The sequence below is a fragment of the Physeter macrocephalus genome, chromosome 6 (genome assembly GCF_002837175.3).
Source record: "Physeter macrocephalus isolate SW-GA chromosome 6, ASM283717v5, whole genome shotgun sequence".
NCBI classification, from domain to species: Eukaryota; Metazoa; Chordata; class Mammalia; order Artiodactyla; family Physeteridae; genus Physeter; species Physeter macrocephalus.
In genome coordinates this window covers 76789183-76804914 of record NC_041219.1, presented here as the reverse complement: position 1 = coordinate 76804914, position 15732 = coordinate 76789183, and the positions used below count along the sequence as shown (strand labels likewise).

Genomic DNA, 15732 nt, shown 5'->3' with positions numbered 1-15732 from the left:
AACTGTGCCAGGGGCACAAAAAACTTTCACTACTATTATTGCTATTATTGTTAACAGAATGTGTGTTTCTTCAGTTTACCAGGACAATCCAATATCAAATACTCTTTTTCACTAGCTTAGTTGTACTTGAATTTCTCAGCCCACTTATCCCAATAAGGGGGATAAAATCAGAAGGTGTGATGATAGTTTGTCTGTTTGTAATCTCTTTCTTAGTGCAAAAGTTTACTTGCGTTTCTGCACAAATATGTATTGCAAGTAGCAGTGATTTCATTTCCATGGGTTTCTTAGAGACTCTGGTGTACAAGTTTGGACTGATGGGCATAAGGGAAAACCCATAGCAAGTGCTGTCTTTCAGCATCATTGGAGAGGAGACAGTTAAAAGGCATGCAGTCGGGCATCAGAAAAGTCAATTCTGGTTTGGATTCACTGCTCACTAGGTCTGGATCTGCAAGATGAGGGCAGTGCTGTCTGTCTGGCAACCTCATGTGGATCTTTGGGGGATTAAATGTTAGACTGGACTGAAAAGCCCTTTGACATAGAAAATGCCAGACAAATATATAATATGCGTCTTCTTGTGATACGTTCCTATTTTGGCAAATTAAATATTCTGGTTAGTAGAAAGATTTTATACATGCACTAAATTAATGACCAATTAGCACAAAGTATGTTAAGAAGAAACTTAACACCTAAATCATACTGCTAAATAGACGTAACAACACAAGCTTTTCTTATTTATCCTTATGAAAAGGTCTCTCCACCTACTTGGACTAAAACCTCCCATCTCTTTCTAAATCTGATATCTCAGAAACTTCCAGAATGAGTTCTGTCCACCATGTTCCCCTTTGGACTTTTGGGCCCTTTGCTCTTTGTTATGGACCTCAGTGCGGACACGGTACCAGCGTCATACAGTACTGATGCCCCACTTCTGGAAATCAGATTGGGTCATCTCTGCCTCAAGCCCTTCACTGACTGCTCACAGCCATCAGAACAAAGCCCAGACTCCACGGTGGGATGTGAAGGACCATGGTGAGGTGGCCCCAGCCTGCCTCTCCAGCCCCCCCGCTCAGCCCTCTGCCACTATTAAATCCTGCAGCTATATGACCGTCTCTCACTTCCTCATCCTGCTTCCCAACTCTCAATCCTAAGCCTCTGTGTATGTGTTTTTCACGTTTTCTCCTCGCCCAATCCCCTCCTCCTCTTCCTCAGGTGTCAGCTTCGTTGTCCCTCTCTTGGGGCACCCTTATCTCCCTCTCTGTTTCTGCTTGCTGCTCCTCCCTGTGGGGCTGGCTGATCGTGTCACGGTGCACTCACACCCTCCTAGCCCTGCTCACCTTCTCCTTGTAGCCATCTCTTCTCATTTAGAATTTCTGAATCAACCCACTGTACATGGAGTTTGCATTTCGACCTGCGGCAATCACTACATACATAAACGTTTAAATGGATACCTCTTAAAAGACGCCTCAAGGGCTTCCCTGGTGGCACAGTGGTTGAGAGTCCGCCTGCCGATGCAGAGGACACGGGTTCGTGCCCCGGTCCGGGAGGATCCCACATGCCGCGGAGCGGCTGGGCCCGTGAGCCGTGGCCGCTGAGCCTGCGCGTCCGGAGCCTGTGCTCTGCAACGGGAGAGGCCACAACAGTGAGAGGCCCGCGTACCTAAAGAAAAAAGGACGCCTCAAGAATTGCACACTGCCTCAGCCCATTCATTGGTATGAAAAATTTCTATTATAGGTTTTACTGTAGATCGGTACTAACTGATAAAGATGAACTTTATCGTTTTTTTTTTGTTTTTTGTTTTTTTTTTTGCGGTACGTGGGCCTCTCACTGCTGTGGCCTCTCCCGTTGCGGAGCGCAGGCTCCGGACGCTCAGGCAATGCCATTTAATAAATAATCCATGTTGAAAGTGTACTGAATAAAGCAACTCCGTTTTACTTTTATGCTGTATCGAGTAGTGGGTGCCGTGGATTTGGGTTTGGGTCTCACCTCTGCCACTTGCCAGCTTCGAGATCCTGAGTGAGTACCTCCTTCAGCCTCATTAACAAGATGGGGACAAGTATGGACTCACAGCGCTGGTATGAGAATTAAATGAGATTTAAAAGTTAAAGCACTTAGCACAGTGACTGACATATATTAAATACATTAAGTAGCCCCTATTATTAATGAATTGAAACTAACCTGCTACTTTAATGACAAGCAAGAGTGATAATCACCAAAGCTGAATTTTTGGTTTACATATAGAAAGAATAAGAATCGGTGCCTCCGACTAAATTCATTGCAGCAGCAATATAAATTAGCCCCTCTGACTAAATTAATGAAGCCTGAACTCATTGACCTTTGACACTAAAGGAACGTGACCTTTTGCAAGTCAAATAACATTTTGGGGCTTTTTTTCTTTTCACCTATAAAACTACCTGAGCTGTTTCAATTCCTTCCCTTGCTAACTCTGATTTTCAGAATGGTTAAAAGAACTGAAATCATATCCCCCTTTGCCGTCTCCGTCTTTATTTCCACTATTCTATGTGTTATAATCTAAGTAAATATTTCTTTGCAAGTAACTTGCTGAATTGAGTTTAAATTTTCAAGAAGAAATGTTACCAGAGCCACAGAATGGGGTCCTGAAAGTCACTTTGGGTTTCTGAGTAGATTGAACTTAGAAATTCATTTTGTCTTAAAACAGCTCCTTCCCTTTGGAATCTGCATTTAAATATCAAAGAAGACATCAAAAGTAGCTCTGCCTCTCTATAGAATGCCACTGGCTATTGCAATTTACATGAGGCACTTTATGGGTTCAAGGAGAGTGCAAAGAGAGAAACCGAAGACACTTAAATTTCTTTTGTTGTTTTTGTTAATCTTTTCATCTTTTCTAATGTGAGCTATGTCTTTGCTCCTTTGGTCAACTGAGAGATCTTTTCTCCCTCTGTTTCAAAGAGAAGCAGGATTTCTAAACTCCTACTCTAAAAAGCCCTGAATTCAAATTCTTTTTCTTTCTTTCTTTTTTTGGTCATAGTATGTGACTCTTTGTTAATTTTCTTTACTACCTTGAAAGAGCAGGAGAAATTACATTAGCATGACAGGTGTTCTAGAAGGAATTTTGTATATATCCTTCTATAATTTATTAGTATATTGATTTTTTTAAAATTATTTATTTATTTATTTATTTTGGCTGCGACGGGTCTTAGTTGCAGCATGAGGAATCTTCGTTGCGGCATGCGGACTCTTAGTTGCGGCATGCATGTGGGATCTAGTTCCCCAACCAGGGATTGAACCCTGGGTCCCCTGCATTGGGAGCACGGAGTCGTACCCACTGGACCACCAGGGAAGTCCCAATTTATTAGTGTATTATTAAATAGTAATAACTTGTAGCTGAGATATTTGCCACTGGAGTTGTTATTAAGGCAAAAATTATCAGGTTTCTGAGAAGGGCTGGAAAGTCTAATATAATATTCTCATTTAATCCACCAGGAATCCTCCAGCTCACTGTCCAAACCCCAAGCGGTGAGTTCGTATTTTGTACCCAGTCTAGCACTGGAGGGTAAGGAAGACACAGATAAAGAAAAGAGGGTGAGTGAGGGAAGATGAATATTTTAAAAATTCTATTAGGGTCCGTAAACATTTATTGATCATCTTGCTGTATGTATCATTTAGCTATTAACACAATAATTCTGTGTTAACAAAGTTCAGTGACTTAAAATAATAAGCATTCATTTAACCCTCAAGATTATGGGGTTGGAGGCGTCCCTGGTGGCGCAGTGGTTAAGAATCTGCCTGCCAATGCAGGGGACATGGGTTCTAGCCCTGGTCTGGGAAGATCCCGCATGTGGCAGAGCAACTGAGCCCGTGCACCACAGCTACTGAGCCTGCGCTCTAGAGCCCGCGAGCCACAACTACTGAAGCCTGCGTGCCTGGAGTCCGTGCTCCGCAACAAGAGAAGCCACCGCAATGAGAAGCCCGCGCACCGCAACGAAGAGTAGCCCCTGCTCGCAGCAACTAGAGAAAAGCCCGCGCGCAGCAGCAAAGACCCAACGCAGCCAAAAATAAAAATAAATAAATTTTAAAAAGATTATGGGGTTGGTGACTTTGTTACCGAATTCAGATCTTGGATACGAGAGGCAAGAGCTGGTAGAGACAGAAAAGTTCCTTTAATCAGAAAGCTGGTTATCTGAGGGGAAAGGCGGACTTGTGTCCCAAAACAGTCTCTGAATGTTCTGCGTGGCCATGAAAGTTTTTAAAGGGAAAAAGGGGAAGTAATCTCAGTTAAACTTTGAAATAGGGGGTCAGAGTCCTCGCCGTCCTCCACTGTGCGCAGGCCTGTGGGCTCCCTGTGATCTTGTTTTAGATGCTTATCTTGTTCGCACAGTTTGTTTATGAGATTACTGAAGGGGAAGCTAGGGAAAAGATCTGGTCATCTGTTCATTACTTATTCTTCATTTCTATTTCTTTGATCTAAGGAAAGAACCAACAGGTTAGGCAAAGTGTTGTGTGATCAAAAGATTTGAAAGGTTTGGGCCAGAGGTTAGTTAAAATATAGCTTTGCTAAAGTGACAAGACAAAAGGCATCTCCTGCAGAGAGCTCTTCCCTGCAAAGAGCTCTTTCCTGAAAAAAGCTGCTCACAACTTCGGGTGGCAGGTTTTGTCCCGGTCTCACCTAAGACCTCTCGGTGGCATTTGCGGACTGAGTATCTATGGAGGGTAACTGCAGGGAGAAGTCCCAATTAGCTCTGAATATTTGAACGTGATCAACTAAGGAGGTGGGTGTTAGTAGTTAGAAAATTTGGGGTCAGAAAACTTGGGCTGTGAGGAGGAGTACAGGTTAGGAAATTCATTTTGGATAATCTTGATCTTGCTTTTATTTGCCTAAAATCAGAAATTGTTAAAAAATGCAGAATTTGGTAATGCTGAAACCCCAAGCCAATGTTAAAATATTTTTTTTTCATGTGCAATGGCAAATTTCAAGGGTCTACTTAAAAGTGAGGGATCCACTAGTACCTGCTTCACCCTAATTGCTTGGCATTCCTTTTTAAAAATTTCAGTAGGTTTTTCTATGTTTTTCTTTATTTGTCATCTTTCATGTCATCAGTTGGTGAGAACATCCAAGGGTCATAATATTTTGAACCTGAGAGGGACCCTGAAACCACTGAGTCTAACTGTCATTGATATAATAAGGAAATGAAGCTCCTGTAGATTTCTACCGACTCATGCAACAAATTAGTTTGAAGCACAAGAATAGAACCCTGGACCCTTGCTTCCCATTCTAGTGGTTTCCTCAGTGGTTTGGTTTTGTTGTTGGCATGTTCTCTGGCTTTGCAGGGAAAGCAATGGAGAATTTGACTGAAGTTGAAAATGAGCAGTGATGGCATTTGCATCTCCTTGTGTTGATAAGTCATGCTCAGCTATATTAACTTGTGATTGGAATGAGTAGCTGAGATAATCTGATAATATGGTTAAGTATTACTTCTAGTTTTTCAGTGTCCTCCTCTATTAAAAAGGAATTATAATGTTTTTCCTCAAGGAATTGTTGAAATTACAAAGAAATTATAAAGAAATTAGTACATTTACATCACTTACGTTTGTATCTGACACATATCATTTGCTATTTTTATTATTATTGTTATTATTTGTTGGTATTTGTTTCTAATTCACAGACATCGTGGACTAAGGGGGAGAAAATTCCACTGTCCAGTTTCGTTGTAGGAGGGGGAGGAGGAGGAGATGCAGAAAATAGTAATCTCAGCCTCTGACCTAGTGCTTACCAAAAAAGGGGGGGCCATGTCATTTTGGCTTATTTTCTCATTTAATTTTGGTCAACAACTGGAAACTGAAATCTTGAAAGGAGGTCATTTTTTTCAACCACTGTCCTCTGTGTCGTTCTAGGCTTTCATTGCTTTGGGACGCTACATTTAAAGAGTAACTTATTTGACACCTTAAACTGAACTTTTTGAGGAAAGAGAACTTCTCAAGGAGGAAGAATTTGCAAACAAAGCGGCACTTTATAAATGTCTCTGAAATAACCATCACAGTGAGCTTTCAGTGAAACAAAATATGAATTACCTAAGTTTAACATCTGAAACCCTGTGGTTTGTTTTATGTAAGGGAAACCACTTCTAATTTTTCCACTGTGTTAAAATAAACAAGCAACAGAGGGAACCTGAGAAATGAAGTTTCTAAAAGCAGACCAACCCAAGAAGGACTTTTTCATTCAGATGTGTTGCAACCCTTTTCCTTCACACACTGCCATTCTCCTTTCCCTTCCTGCTGCCACTTATCCATATCCTGTAAAGGAATAGCAGAAATATCCAGGGTTGGTCTTTGTTGAGTTGGCCTGAAAATGATGGTGATAGAGGGGGAGCTGAGAAAATGCAAGTAGCAGTGCTTTAACTTTTTGGAATCACAGACCTAGCTGACACTGGAGATCAAAGTCAAGGACTTTGCCTCAAAGAAATGCACAGATGCAGACATACACAAAGTCTCCTGTGCCGTTTCAGGAAGTGGTAAACTCCCTCAAGCCCATTTCAGGACAGAAGAGATGCACCTGCGTCCTGAGAGCTGACAGTATTCCTGGCCTTACTCCCTGCCAAGCTCTCTTTTGAGAACTAAGGGAGAAGAAAGGATTTAAATGTAGTGCTTGGGGGTGGATCCAGTCCAGAGCTTGCTAAGAGGTGGCTCTGTGTACTGTTTTTTGGAAGAAGAAAAGGGAAGCAAGAAGGAAAGGGACCTGCCTCTTAGTGACACTGTCTCCTCCTTACAGCGCCACTTGGACGCAAGTCCAAGTGCTGTAACAAAACAGGAACCACGTGTATTTTGTAAGCAGTCAAGTTAGATGTTTCTTTGTGAGCTGCTAACCCACTCAGGTCTTCAAAAGGATCTCTCTCCTTATAGAACATCCTTGCTGTGTGAAGATACCACATTCAAATGCAGATTTTAAGAGTTTCTGGGGGAGGATTCCTTTGAGGAAAAATTAGACTAAAAAAAGTAAAAGAAAAAAATGAAAAAGGGCAGGGGAAACAAGGATGAGGTGGGAAATGTTTGCTGGATTATGTGGTTCACTTTGACTTTTTTCCCTACACTTTGTACAGAAATTTGCCTGTAGGTGAAAAGGACTTCAGGGTTTCCTGAAGTTTGTTGACAATCTCCTCTTGCTTCCCTTTCGTCGTCTTTATTAAAACCAGCCAATCACATGTCTTCTATGTGGATGAGTACAAGTGGGTGAACTGTGGGAGATGCAGGGTCCACACAAGTTGCTGCCCCTCTAGAAGTGACATTCTTGTAACCTAGTTTGGTTCCAGAGGTCATAGGCAGATGAGGAAATTATCCATTGCATATGGGTGAGCTCTGTTTGACCACCAATGCTTAATAACGTTGTTACCTTGGATCAATTACTTAACCTCATAAAACCTCAGCATCCTTTTTTTTAGGGGTAAGACATTTGTGAGCTAGTTTGTGGGTGGAAGACATTGTCCCTCTCAAATTACATTCAGTAGGCAAATTAAATCTTATTTTGTTTAAGATCATCCCTGTGACTAGTGTAACCATATAGTTGCCAGGATACCTGAGTTATTTGGGATTAGATGGGATAGTGATATTTATAGCTAACTAGTTTACAGTTAGGTTGTAACTGTAACATATATTATCACACTTATTCTTCACAACTTTCCTGTGAAGTAGATACTATTATTTTCCACTCTTTTATGAGTGAGAAAGATGCGCAGAGACGTTAGAAAACTTGCCCAAGATCATCCAGACAGTAGGCTGCAGAGCTGGTAGGTTGAAACCCACGTGGTCTGGTTCCAGAAGCCATGCTCTTAGCTGTGATCCTTTCCAGCCTGCTTTTGAGCTCGTCTATTCACACTGAAAGGAAAACATTATTTGTGGTAGACTCTGACACTTATGTAAGATGTTTTTTCTTTCCTGTTTCAGGTATCTGACAGCAAGCCGCAATAGAAATTTCTTGCTTACCATGAGGCCGTTCTTAAAAAGGGCCATTTTGGTCATAAGTTATGTAAGTACATATATGCTTTTGAAATATGATAAGAAATATTTCACTTTAATTTGACTCAGAGACATGATCCAGATTGTTTGAGTCGGCAGTAGCGTCTAACAATATGATCTTAAGATCGAAGAATTTACACGCTATAAATGTTACAGAGCCTTGGAGTGCATGTATGGAAGCATTCTAGGGATATGTGCACTCAATGACACCAACAGTATTAGCTATAGTATTTTTTGTGCCGTTTTCAAGGTGCTGATGCTGTGTTGTCTGCAGCACAAACCTGGCTGTATCAGTTATCTAGTGCTGCACTTATATAAAAAGCATTCATGAAATAAGCCAGTGATATTCATGGGAAAAAGTCCAGGCTTACCTACCTCCCCAAATTAATCTTTTACCTTTTATTGAAGCAAAGATTTCCCTCTGACTTTAACAGAAACAACATAATTGGTCCTATTGAAATGAGAATAACATCTAGAAGGTCTGTGTGGGTGGATTCTTCTATAAACAGAACTTAGCAGCCACAGAAGTGTCTCTGGCCTCTGGTTTTCTTATGCACCTTTGCAACAGGATAGCACCATTCAGTGATAAACTTCCACTGAGTAGACACAAAAGATGTTTCTTGGGGTTGTTGAAATAACCCTTGCATGAGTGGTCTACTCCAGAGCATTTGAGAGTTGGAGCATTTCCACATGTATTTATTCAGGTCACAGAAGTTATCATCTATCATAGTTTAAGTTAACTTTCATGGGGCTCTGTGAGAGGGATGGTTAATAACCTGGGCATTGGAGACCAAGGACATGGGTCCAACTCCTGGATCTTGCAATTTACCAGCTGTGGGATTCTGGGCAAATTGGGAGGCCTCAGGTGGATGGAGAGCCTTTAGTGGATAACAATGGGTAACAGCTAATAAGTGCTTGAAACTGACGGCTGTTATTAAGATTTGCTTTTCTTTCCATCATCACCTTCATTGTTTACCCTCTACCCAGCTACTTTCCTACTCATCTTCAATGTTAGGATTTACAGAAATGCTCACTAGAAAAAGTGTTTGTAGATCAAAATATTTGTAAAGCATCTGAAAGTATCCTCCAGAAAGGTGGGGCTTACTCCTGCCAATCAATGATTTTCTTACCAAATCTTCTTTTCTCTGAAGGTGATTGTTGTTCTGTACTTCCGTCTGTGGATAATGGGAGGATCCATGCCCCTCTTTTCAGAGCAGGATAATCCAGCTTCATTTTCACCTTACATTCTTACAAGGTCAGTAGAAATACATTTTTTTAACTTTATTTGGTATTTATCAGGTTGTTTTAAATAATCTTAAACGATATGTTGTCTTTGCATTTTAAGGAAAGAAAGGTTGTGTTCTATTTAGGATGTGTGGAGAAAAGAAACTACTGTTTAGATGTTTGGAATTCTTTTCAACAAATGGTGCTGTTTTGTCAATATTACTGGTATTGTTCTCATATTGGTATATATTTGTTCACTCAACAAGCATTTTGTTGAGCACTTATCAACAATAAATATCTATTGAGGGACTTCCCTGGTAGCACAGGGTTAAGAATCTGCCTGCCAGTGCAGGGGACATGGGTTTGAGCCCTGATCCCGAGAAGATTCCACATGCCGCAGAGCAACTAAGCCCCTGCGCCACAACTACTGAGGCTGCGCCCTAGAGCCCGCGAGCCACAACTACTGAGCCCTCGTGCCACACCTGCTGAAGCCCGCGTGCCTAGAGCCCATGCTCTGCAACAAGAAGCCCACGCACTGCAATGAAGAGTATCCCCCGCTCGCTGCAACTAGAGAAAGCCCATGCGCAGCAACGAAGACCCAATGCAGCCAAAAAAAAAAAAAAAAATAGCTTTTGAGTGGCTCATATGGCAAATGTTACAGGACAATGCACTGAGAGGTGTGTAGAGGTTGATTGGACATTATAACTACTTGTAAGGTTAAAATCAGCAGGGAAGTTGAAAGTGGCGAACAGAAATGAACAACAATTTTTGCTAAGATACAGTCAATTATATCTTACCATTTGTCCTTAAGAGATTTAGGATAGTGGGTCAAGAAGTGATGTTGACCAGTGGATCTTGTTCATTGAGAGGGTTTTAATTCCTTACCCAATCTGCTGTGATGTACTTCTGACACTTTCAGATATAATTATATTTGACAGTTTTCATAACGTTTCTTCAGGATATATTATTCTATAATGTCTATACATTAAGGTGTACTGTTCTTAAATTTTCGTAATTTTATGTTCTTTTTAATGTCTAATATCATTTTTGTAATAGTGACCTTCCCTTTTCTGTGTTTGCAAAGACATAATAAGTCTTAAACCTTGACCGACAGCACATTTATATTTCAGCTTACTTGTATCTCTTAGGGATGGGAGATTGTTGGATTTTGTTTTTATAAAGCCAGGCTTGCTTTATTTCACTCATTTACTTTATATGTTTTAATTGATAAATTTCTACTCTTTTTTCATTGTATGTTCTTCCTTTTTGTTCTTAGTGTTTTCTTCTTTGCTAAAGACTATTTTCCATTCAAAAAGGATACTTCCAATTTGTTCGACCCATTTTTCTAATAAATATTATGTCACAGTTGTTTGCATTACTTGCAACATCTATTTGTGTTAAAAAATCTTGAATATGCTTCAGAAACCATATGGTATACAGCCTCCAGTGTTGGCTTATCCCTTTGAGATAGTCTAGAGACTTATAAATTGTTGTTTATGTCTTATATTTTTCAAAATATTGTTTAATTAGTCCATTCATTAAGCTTGACATCTGTAGCCCAGCTTTTTGTTAATATTGCAATCTACTTAGCCTTTTTAGGTTTCTCTTACTGGCTTTCAACATCTCCAGGGCTCCTTGTCTGGATATTTTTAGCTCATTGAGAAATTGTTTTTGGTTCTGCAGCTCCTTCAATAGCTATTTTCTTCCTTTAAGCGAAAAAAACAGCTTTGCCAGATCCTGTTCTTGCTTCTGGCTCCGTTTCCCTTAGCCCTCGGTTGGTCTCCCTCCAAGCTTTCTTGTCTGCTGAATTTGAGCATTCACTCTTGTCTTTATAGTTAGATGCAGCCCATTCCCCGAGCGTGCCAGTCTCCAAACGCCAAGCTGCGCAAAGCAACAGATGGATGAGAACAAGAACGTATTAATCTCAACTCACCAACCAGTCATTTCATTCTTATCTCTGTCATCAGCAAACACGTGCCTACCCCACTGTCCTTGGTGTCAAGACAAGGTGCCTTTGGTCTCTGGCTCACTGCCCTTCTGCCTATACCATCTTAGCTGCCAGGGGGGTCAGGTTGCATTTTTATTCCTGCTGGTGGTCAAAAAAATTCTTTGGTGGAACCGCTGGCAGAATCAGGACCTTGGGCCGGTCATTCACCATGTTCTACCTTTCACTTCCAAGGTTTTTATGTATTTTTTTCTGAGGGGTCTGATACACATTTCATCCAGGACTTTCTGTCTGTGAATCCATCTGAATGACTATTCTCAGGCAATTCAATCAATATAAAGTGATAGAACAGAATACCCTAACATCTTTATATTCTCCCTCTCGTAAAAAAACAAACAAACATGTATATTTCTGTTTTTGTGTTTCATCCTTAAAATACATAGATACCCTGGGACACTTCAGTGACAGTTGCTGTAAATGGCCTTTCACATTCCTCTAAGATAGCTGCATTATAATTGACTCTTTTAAGCATCCAGAACATTGTCTTTAATTCCTTTCCTGAGTAAAGTTTCTACTCTTCTTGCATAATTGTTTGACCTCTGGTATAATGATGATTCTTAAACTGGATTACCTTAGTCTGTTTCCAATTCTGTTGGCTTTTTTTTTTGCTTCTTCTCATCAGTTGTACAGTTTAGCTATGATTTGGCTGGCTCTGTGAGTCTGTCTTTACCAGTCAGAGGTTTGTCAGTCAGCTATGTCAATTGATCTCGTTATTGCTTCACCTCTTTTACTGGATTTGTAAACTGAACAACTTTTATAGCATCTTTGCTTCTATCTTGCAAGGATATCTTCTTTTAAAGTAGTATAATAACTTTATTATCAGGTGAGAGTTTTCCAACTAGCTTTCTCTTCTCTTAATAATTGTTATAGTTATTAATTACGTGTAGTTTTAAAAAATATCCTGATAGCTTTTAAAAGTTGCTTGGTTTTTGGTTTGTTTCACATGACTTCTTGTGATTTTAGTTCTGAGATTCCTTCTCTTTTAGATGATCCATTCCCATGTGTTTAGCTAAGAGGAAATACCCTGCCATTTTCTGCCTAACGAAACAGATGCAAAATTGTTGTGGTATGCTCATGAGAAACCTTTGTTAAGAAAAATTATCTAAGACATGAGACTAAGAAAAAACATGACCATGGCATTCACTGTAATGTAGAACATTGTCTAACAAACCTAGAGGGATACAACTTTGGTTGACTTATTATTCACATTTACTGTATTTTACAACTCTGTCAACTTAGAATTTTACGTATAGAAGTCTGACAGGTGTGATTATTTCTTTTCTCTCAAGTAGAAAATAAAATTTCAAATGTTAGTTTTATTGCCTTGCAAGACATTGGGCAAATTTGTATCTAATTCGCCAGTCTCATTCCTTTTTATTTGTTTATGAACCATAAAAACTTGTTTTTCAAATTTAGTTTGTATATATCGATACATATATACTTATATGTTTCTTATATATATTCAATTTATATCTATATTTAATAACAGCTTGAGATATAATTTAAATGCTATACAATTCATCTGTTTAACTTGTACAATTCAATGGTTTTTAGTATATTCACAGAGCCATGCAGCTATCATCACAATCAAATTTAGAACACCTCCCCAAAAAGAAACCTCATATCCATTAGCAGCTGTTCCCTATTTCACCCCAGTCCCCCGGCCTTAGGCAACCATTGATCTACTTTTTATCTCTATAGAATTACTTATTTTGGATATGTTATATCAATGGAATCATATGATGTGTGATCTTTAGTGACTGGCTTCTTTTACTTAGTAAACTGTGTTCAAGATTCATCGTGTCATAGCATACATATATTAATATTTATTTCTTTTTTATTCTGCAGTAGTATGCCATTTTATAGATACATCACTTTTTATTTTACCCTTTATCTGTTGATGGACGTTTGGGTTGTTTCCATGTAATGGAACGTTTTGGCTATTACCTATAATGCTGCTATGAACATTCATGTACAAGTTTTTGTTTGAATGTATGTTTTGATTTCTCTTGCATATGTACCAAGGAGTGGAATTGCCAGATCATATATGTTAACTCTATATTTGACTCTTTTTTTTTAGCACAAGCATGTTTATTTATTTTATTTTGTTTTATTTTTTTGGCTGCATTGGGTCTTTGTTGCTGCGCGCGGGCTTTCTCCAGTTGCAGCGAGCGGGGGCTTCTCTTGTTGCAGAGCATGGGCTCTAGGTACGTGGGCTTCAGTAATTGTGGCGCACAGACTCAGTAGTTGTGGCGCATGGGCTTAGTTGTTCCGAAGCATGTGGGATCTTCCTGGACCAGGAATCGAACCCTTGTTCCCTGCATTGGCAGGCAGATTCCCAACCACTGTGCCACCAGGGAAGTCCCCTATATTTAACTTTGTGAGGAACTGCCAGACTGTTTACCAAAGCGGTTTTACCATTTTACATTTCTACCAGCAGTCTATGAGGCCTCCAGTTTCTCCACATCCTCTTTGACACTTGTCTTTTTGACAGTCTTTTTGTTGTTGTTGTTTTAATTATAGCCATAGAAGTGGGTGTGAAATGGCATCTTATTGTGGTTTCGATTTGCATTTCCCTGATGACTAATGATGTTGAGCATCTTTATATATACATATTAGCCATTTCTATATCTTCTTTGGAGAAATGTCTGTTCAGATCCTTTGTCCAGTTTTTAATTGGGTTATTTGTCTTTTTATTATTGAGTTATAATAGTTCCTTATATATTCTACGTATGATATGTATATATTCTAAATATATGATTTATGAACTTTTTTTTACCTTTCTGTGGGTTGTTTCACTTTCTTGATGGTGATCTTTGAGGCACAGAAGTTTTTAATTTTGATGAAATCCATTTTATCTGTTTTTTGGTTGTTGTTACTTATGCTTTTGCTGTTATATCTAAGAAGGTTTTGCCTCACTCAAATTCTCTTCTAAATTGGCTTTGTCAAGTGTCTGATTCCCTTATTAATAAGTTATGTAAACTTTTAGTCTTCACTGTGTATTTGTACAGGATTATGTTTTTAATATTTTTTAAATTGTACTTTGATACAGTTTATGTTAACAGCAGTTCAGAGGCCATTTATAATTTGGCTTTTCATTTTTGTCCATTGGGCGTGTCCAATCAACAAGATAGAGCCATACAGAATGGGGGGAGGGGGTCGTCATTATTTAGGATACGCTGGCAACAAGCCCTTAATCTTCTACCTTTCCATTTTATTCCAAACATTCAGATTGTATTAACTGTCAGTAATTCTATGTGACTGATCAATAACTTTTTAAATCTGTAATTGAGATTCGTGTGGATCAGCTGAATGACATGACGTTGAATGATACATGTTTCTGCTTTTGACTTGAGAAGAAAAGTGTCATTAGAAGTTGAAGAACAGGACTTCCCTGGTAGTGCAGTGGTTAAGAATCTGCCTGCCAACGCAGGGAACACGGGTTCAAACCCTGGGACACGGGCTCGGGTCTGGGAAGATCCCACATGCCGCGAAGCAACTAAGCCCGTGAGCCACAGCTACTGAGCCTGCACTCTAGAGCCCATGGGCCGCAACTACTGAAGCCTGCTTGCCTAGAGCCTGTGCTCTGCAACAAGAGAAGCCACCGCAATGAGAAAGAAGACTGGGCACCACAACGAAGAGTAGCCCCTGCTCGCCACAACTAGAGAAAGCCTGTGCACAGCAACAAAGACCCAACGCAGCCAAAAATAAATAAAATAAAATAAATTAATTAAAACCAAAAAAGAAGTTGAAGAACAGAAGAAGTGTTGTATTTCGATTGCACAACTTTTTCTCGACAAGCACAGCAACAGAGACCCAACGCAGCCAAAAATAAATAAAATAAAATAAATTAATTAAAACCAAAAAAGAAGTTGAAGAACAGAAGAAGTGTTGTATTTCGATTGCACAACTTTTTCTCGACAAGCAAGTTGGAAAATTTTGTCCTCATATGTCCAAATCCCTCCCATCCCTCGTGGAATTTCTGTAGAAACAAGAGGTAGAAGTTTTCATCAGAGGTAGAAGGGAGTGAATGGAGACAAAAACCATGTACTAAAACAGACAAAAACCAAAGCAAAACAGGTTAGCGATTTCGGAAATTCGAGATTGGAAAATTTTGAAATTGCATTTGAATGTAGAAAGGGGCTAGAGCCAAGTGTTGTGGGTAGGTTTTGAGTAGGAATCCCAAATTAAAGATTAAACCAAGAACAGTTGCATGTTGGGGGAGGTGGAGGGTGGGGCTGAGGGCCAGAGTGATTGTCTAGATCTGTGGTGTCCACTACAGGAGCCACGAACCACATGTGGCTACCGGCTGGTCTGAATTGAGATGTGCTGTAAGTACAAATAAAGTACACGCAGGATTTTTTAAAATTTTTTTATTTATTTTATTTTCTATATTTTTTTAAATTTGATTTTTGGCTGCGTTGGGTTTGCATTGTTGCACGCAGGCTTTCTCTAGTTGCGGTGAGCAGGGGCTACTCTTCGTTGTGGTGTGCGGGCTTCTCATTGCTGTGGCTTCTCTT

General features: G+C 39.7%; 1 protein-coding gene across 1 annotated transcript in view; it reads left to right on the top strand.

The window, feature by feature from the left end:
* The window catches only part of TMTC1 (transmembrane O-mannosyltransferase targeting cadherins 1), a 280165-nt gene that overhangs the window by 105037 nt on the left and 159396 nt on the right, over window positions 1-15732 (top strand). The window contains exons 3-4 of the mRNA XM_028491139.1: window positions 7912-7993; window positions 9135-9238. Of these exons, the coding sequence (XP_028346940.1) occupies window positions 7912-7993; window positions 9135-9238 (186 nt within the window). The remainder of the gene's footprint in view (window positions 1-7911; window positions 7994-9134; window positions 9239-15732) is intronic.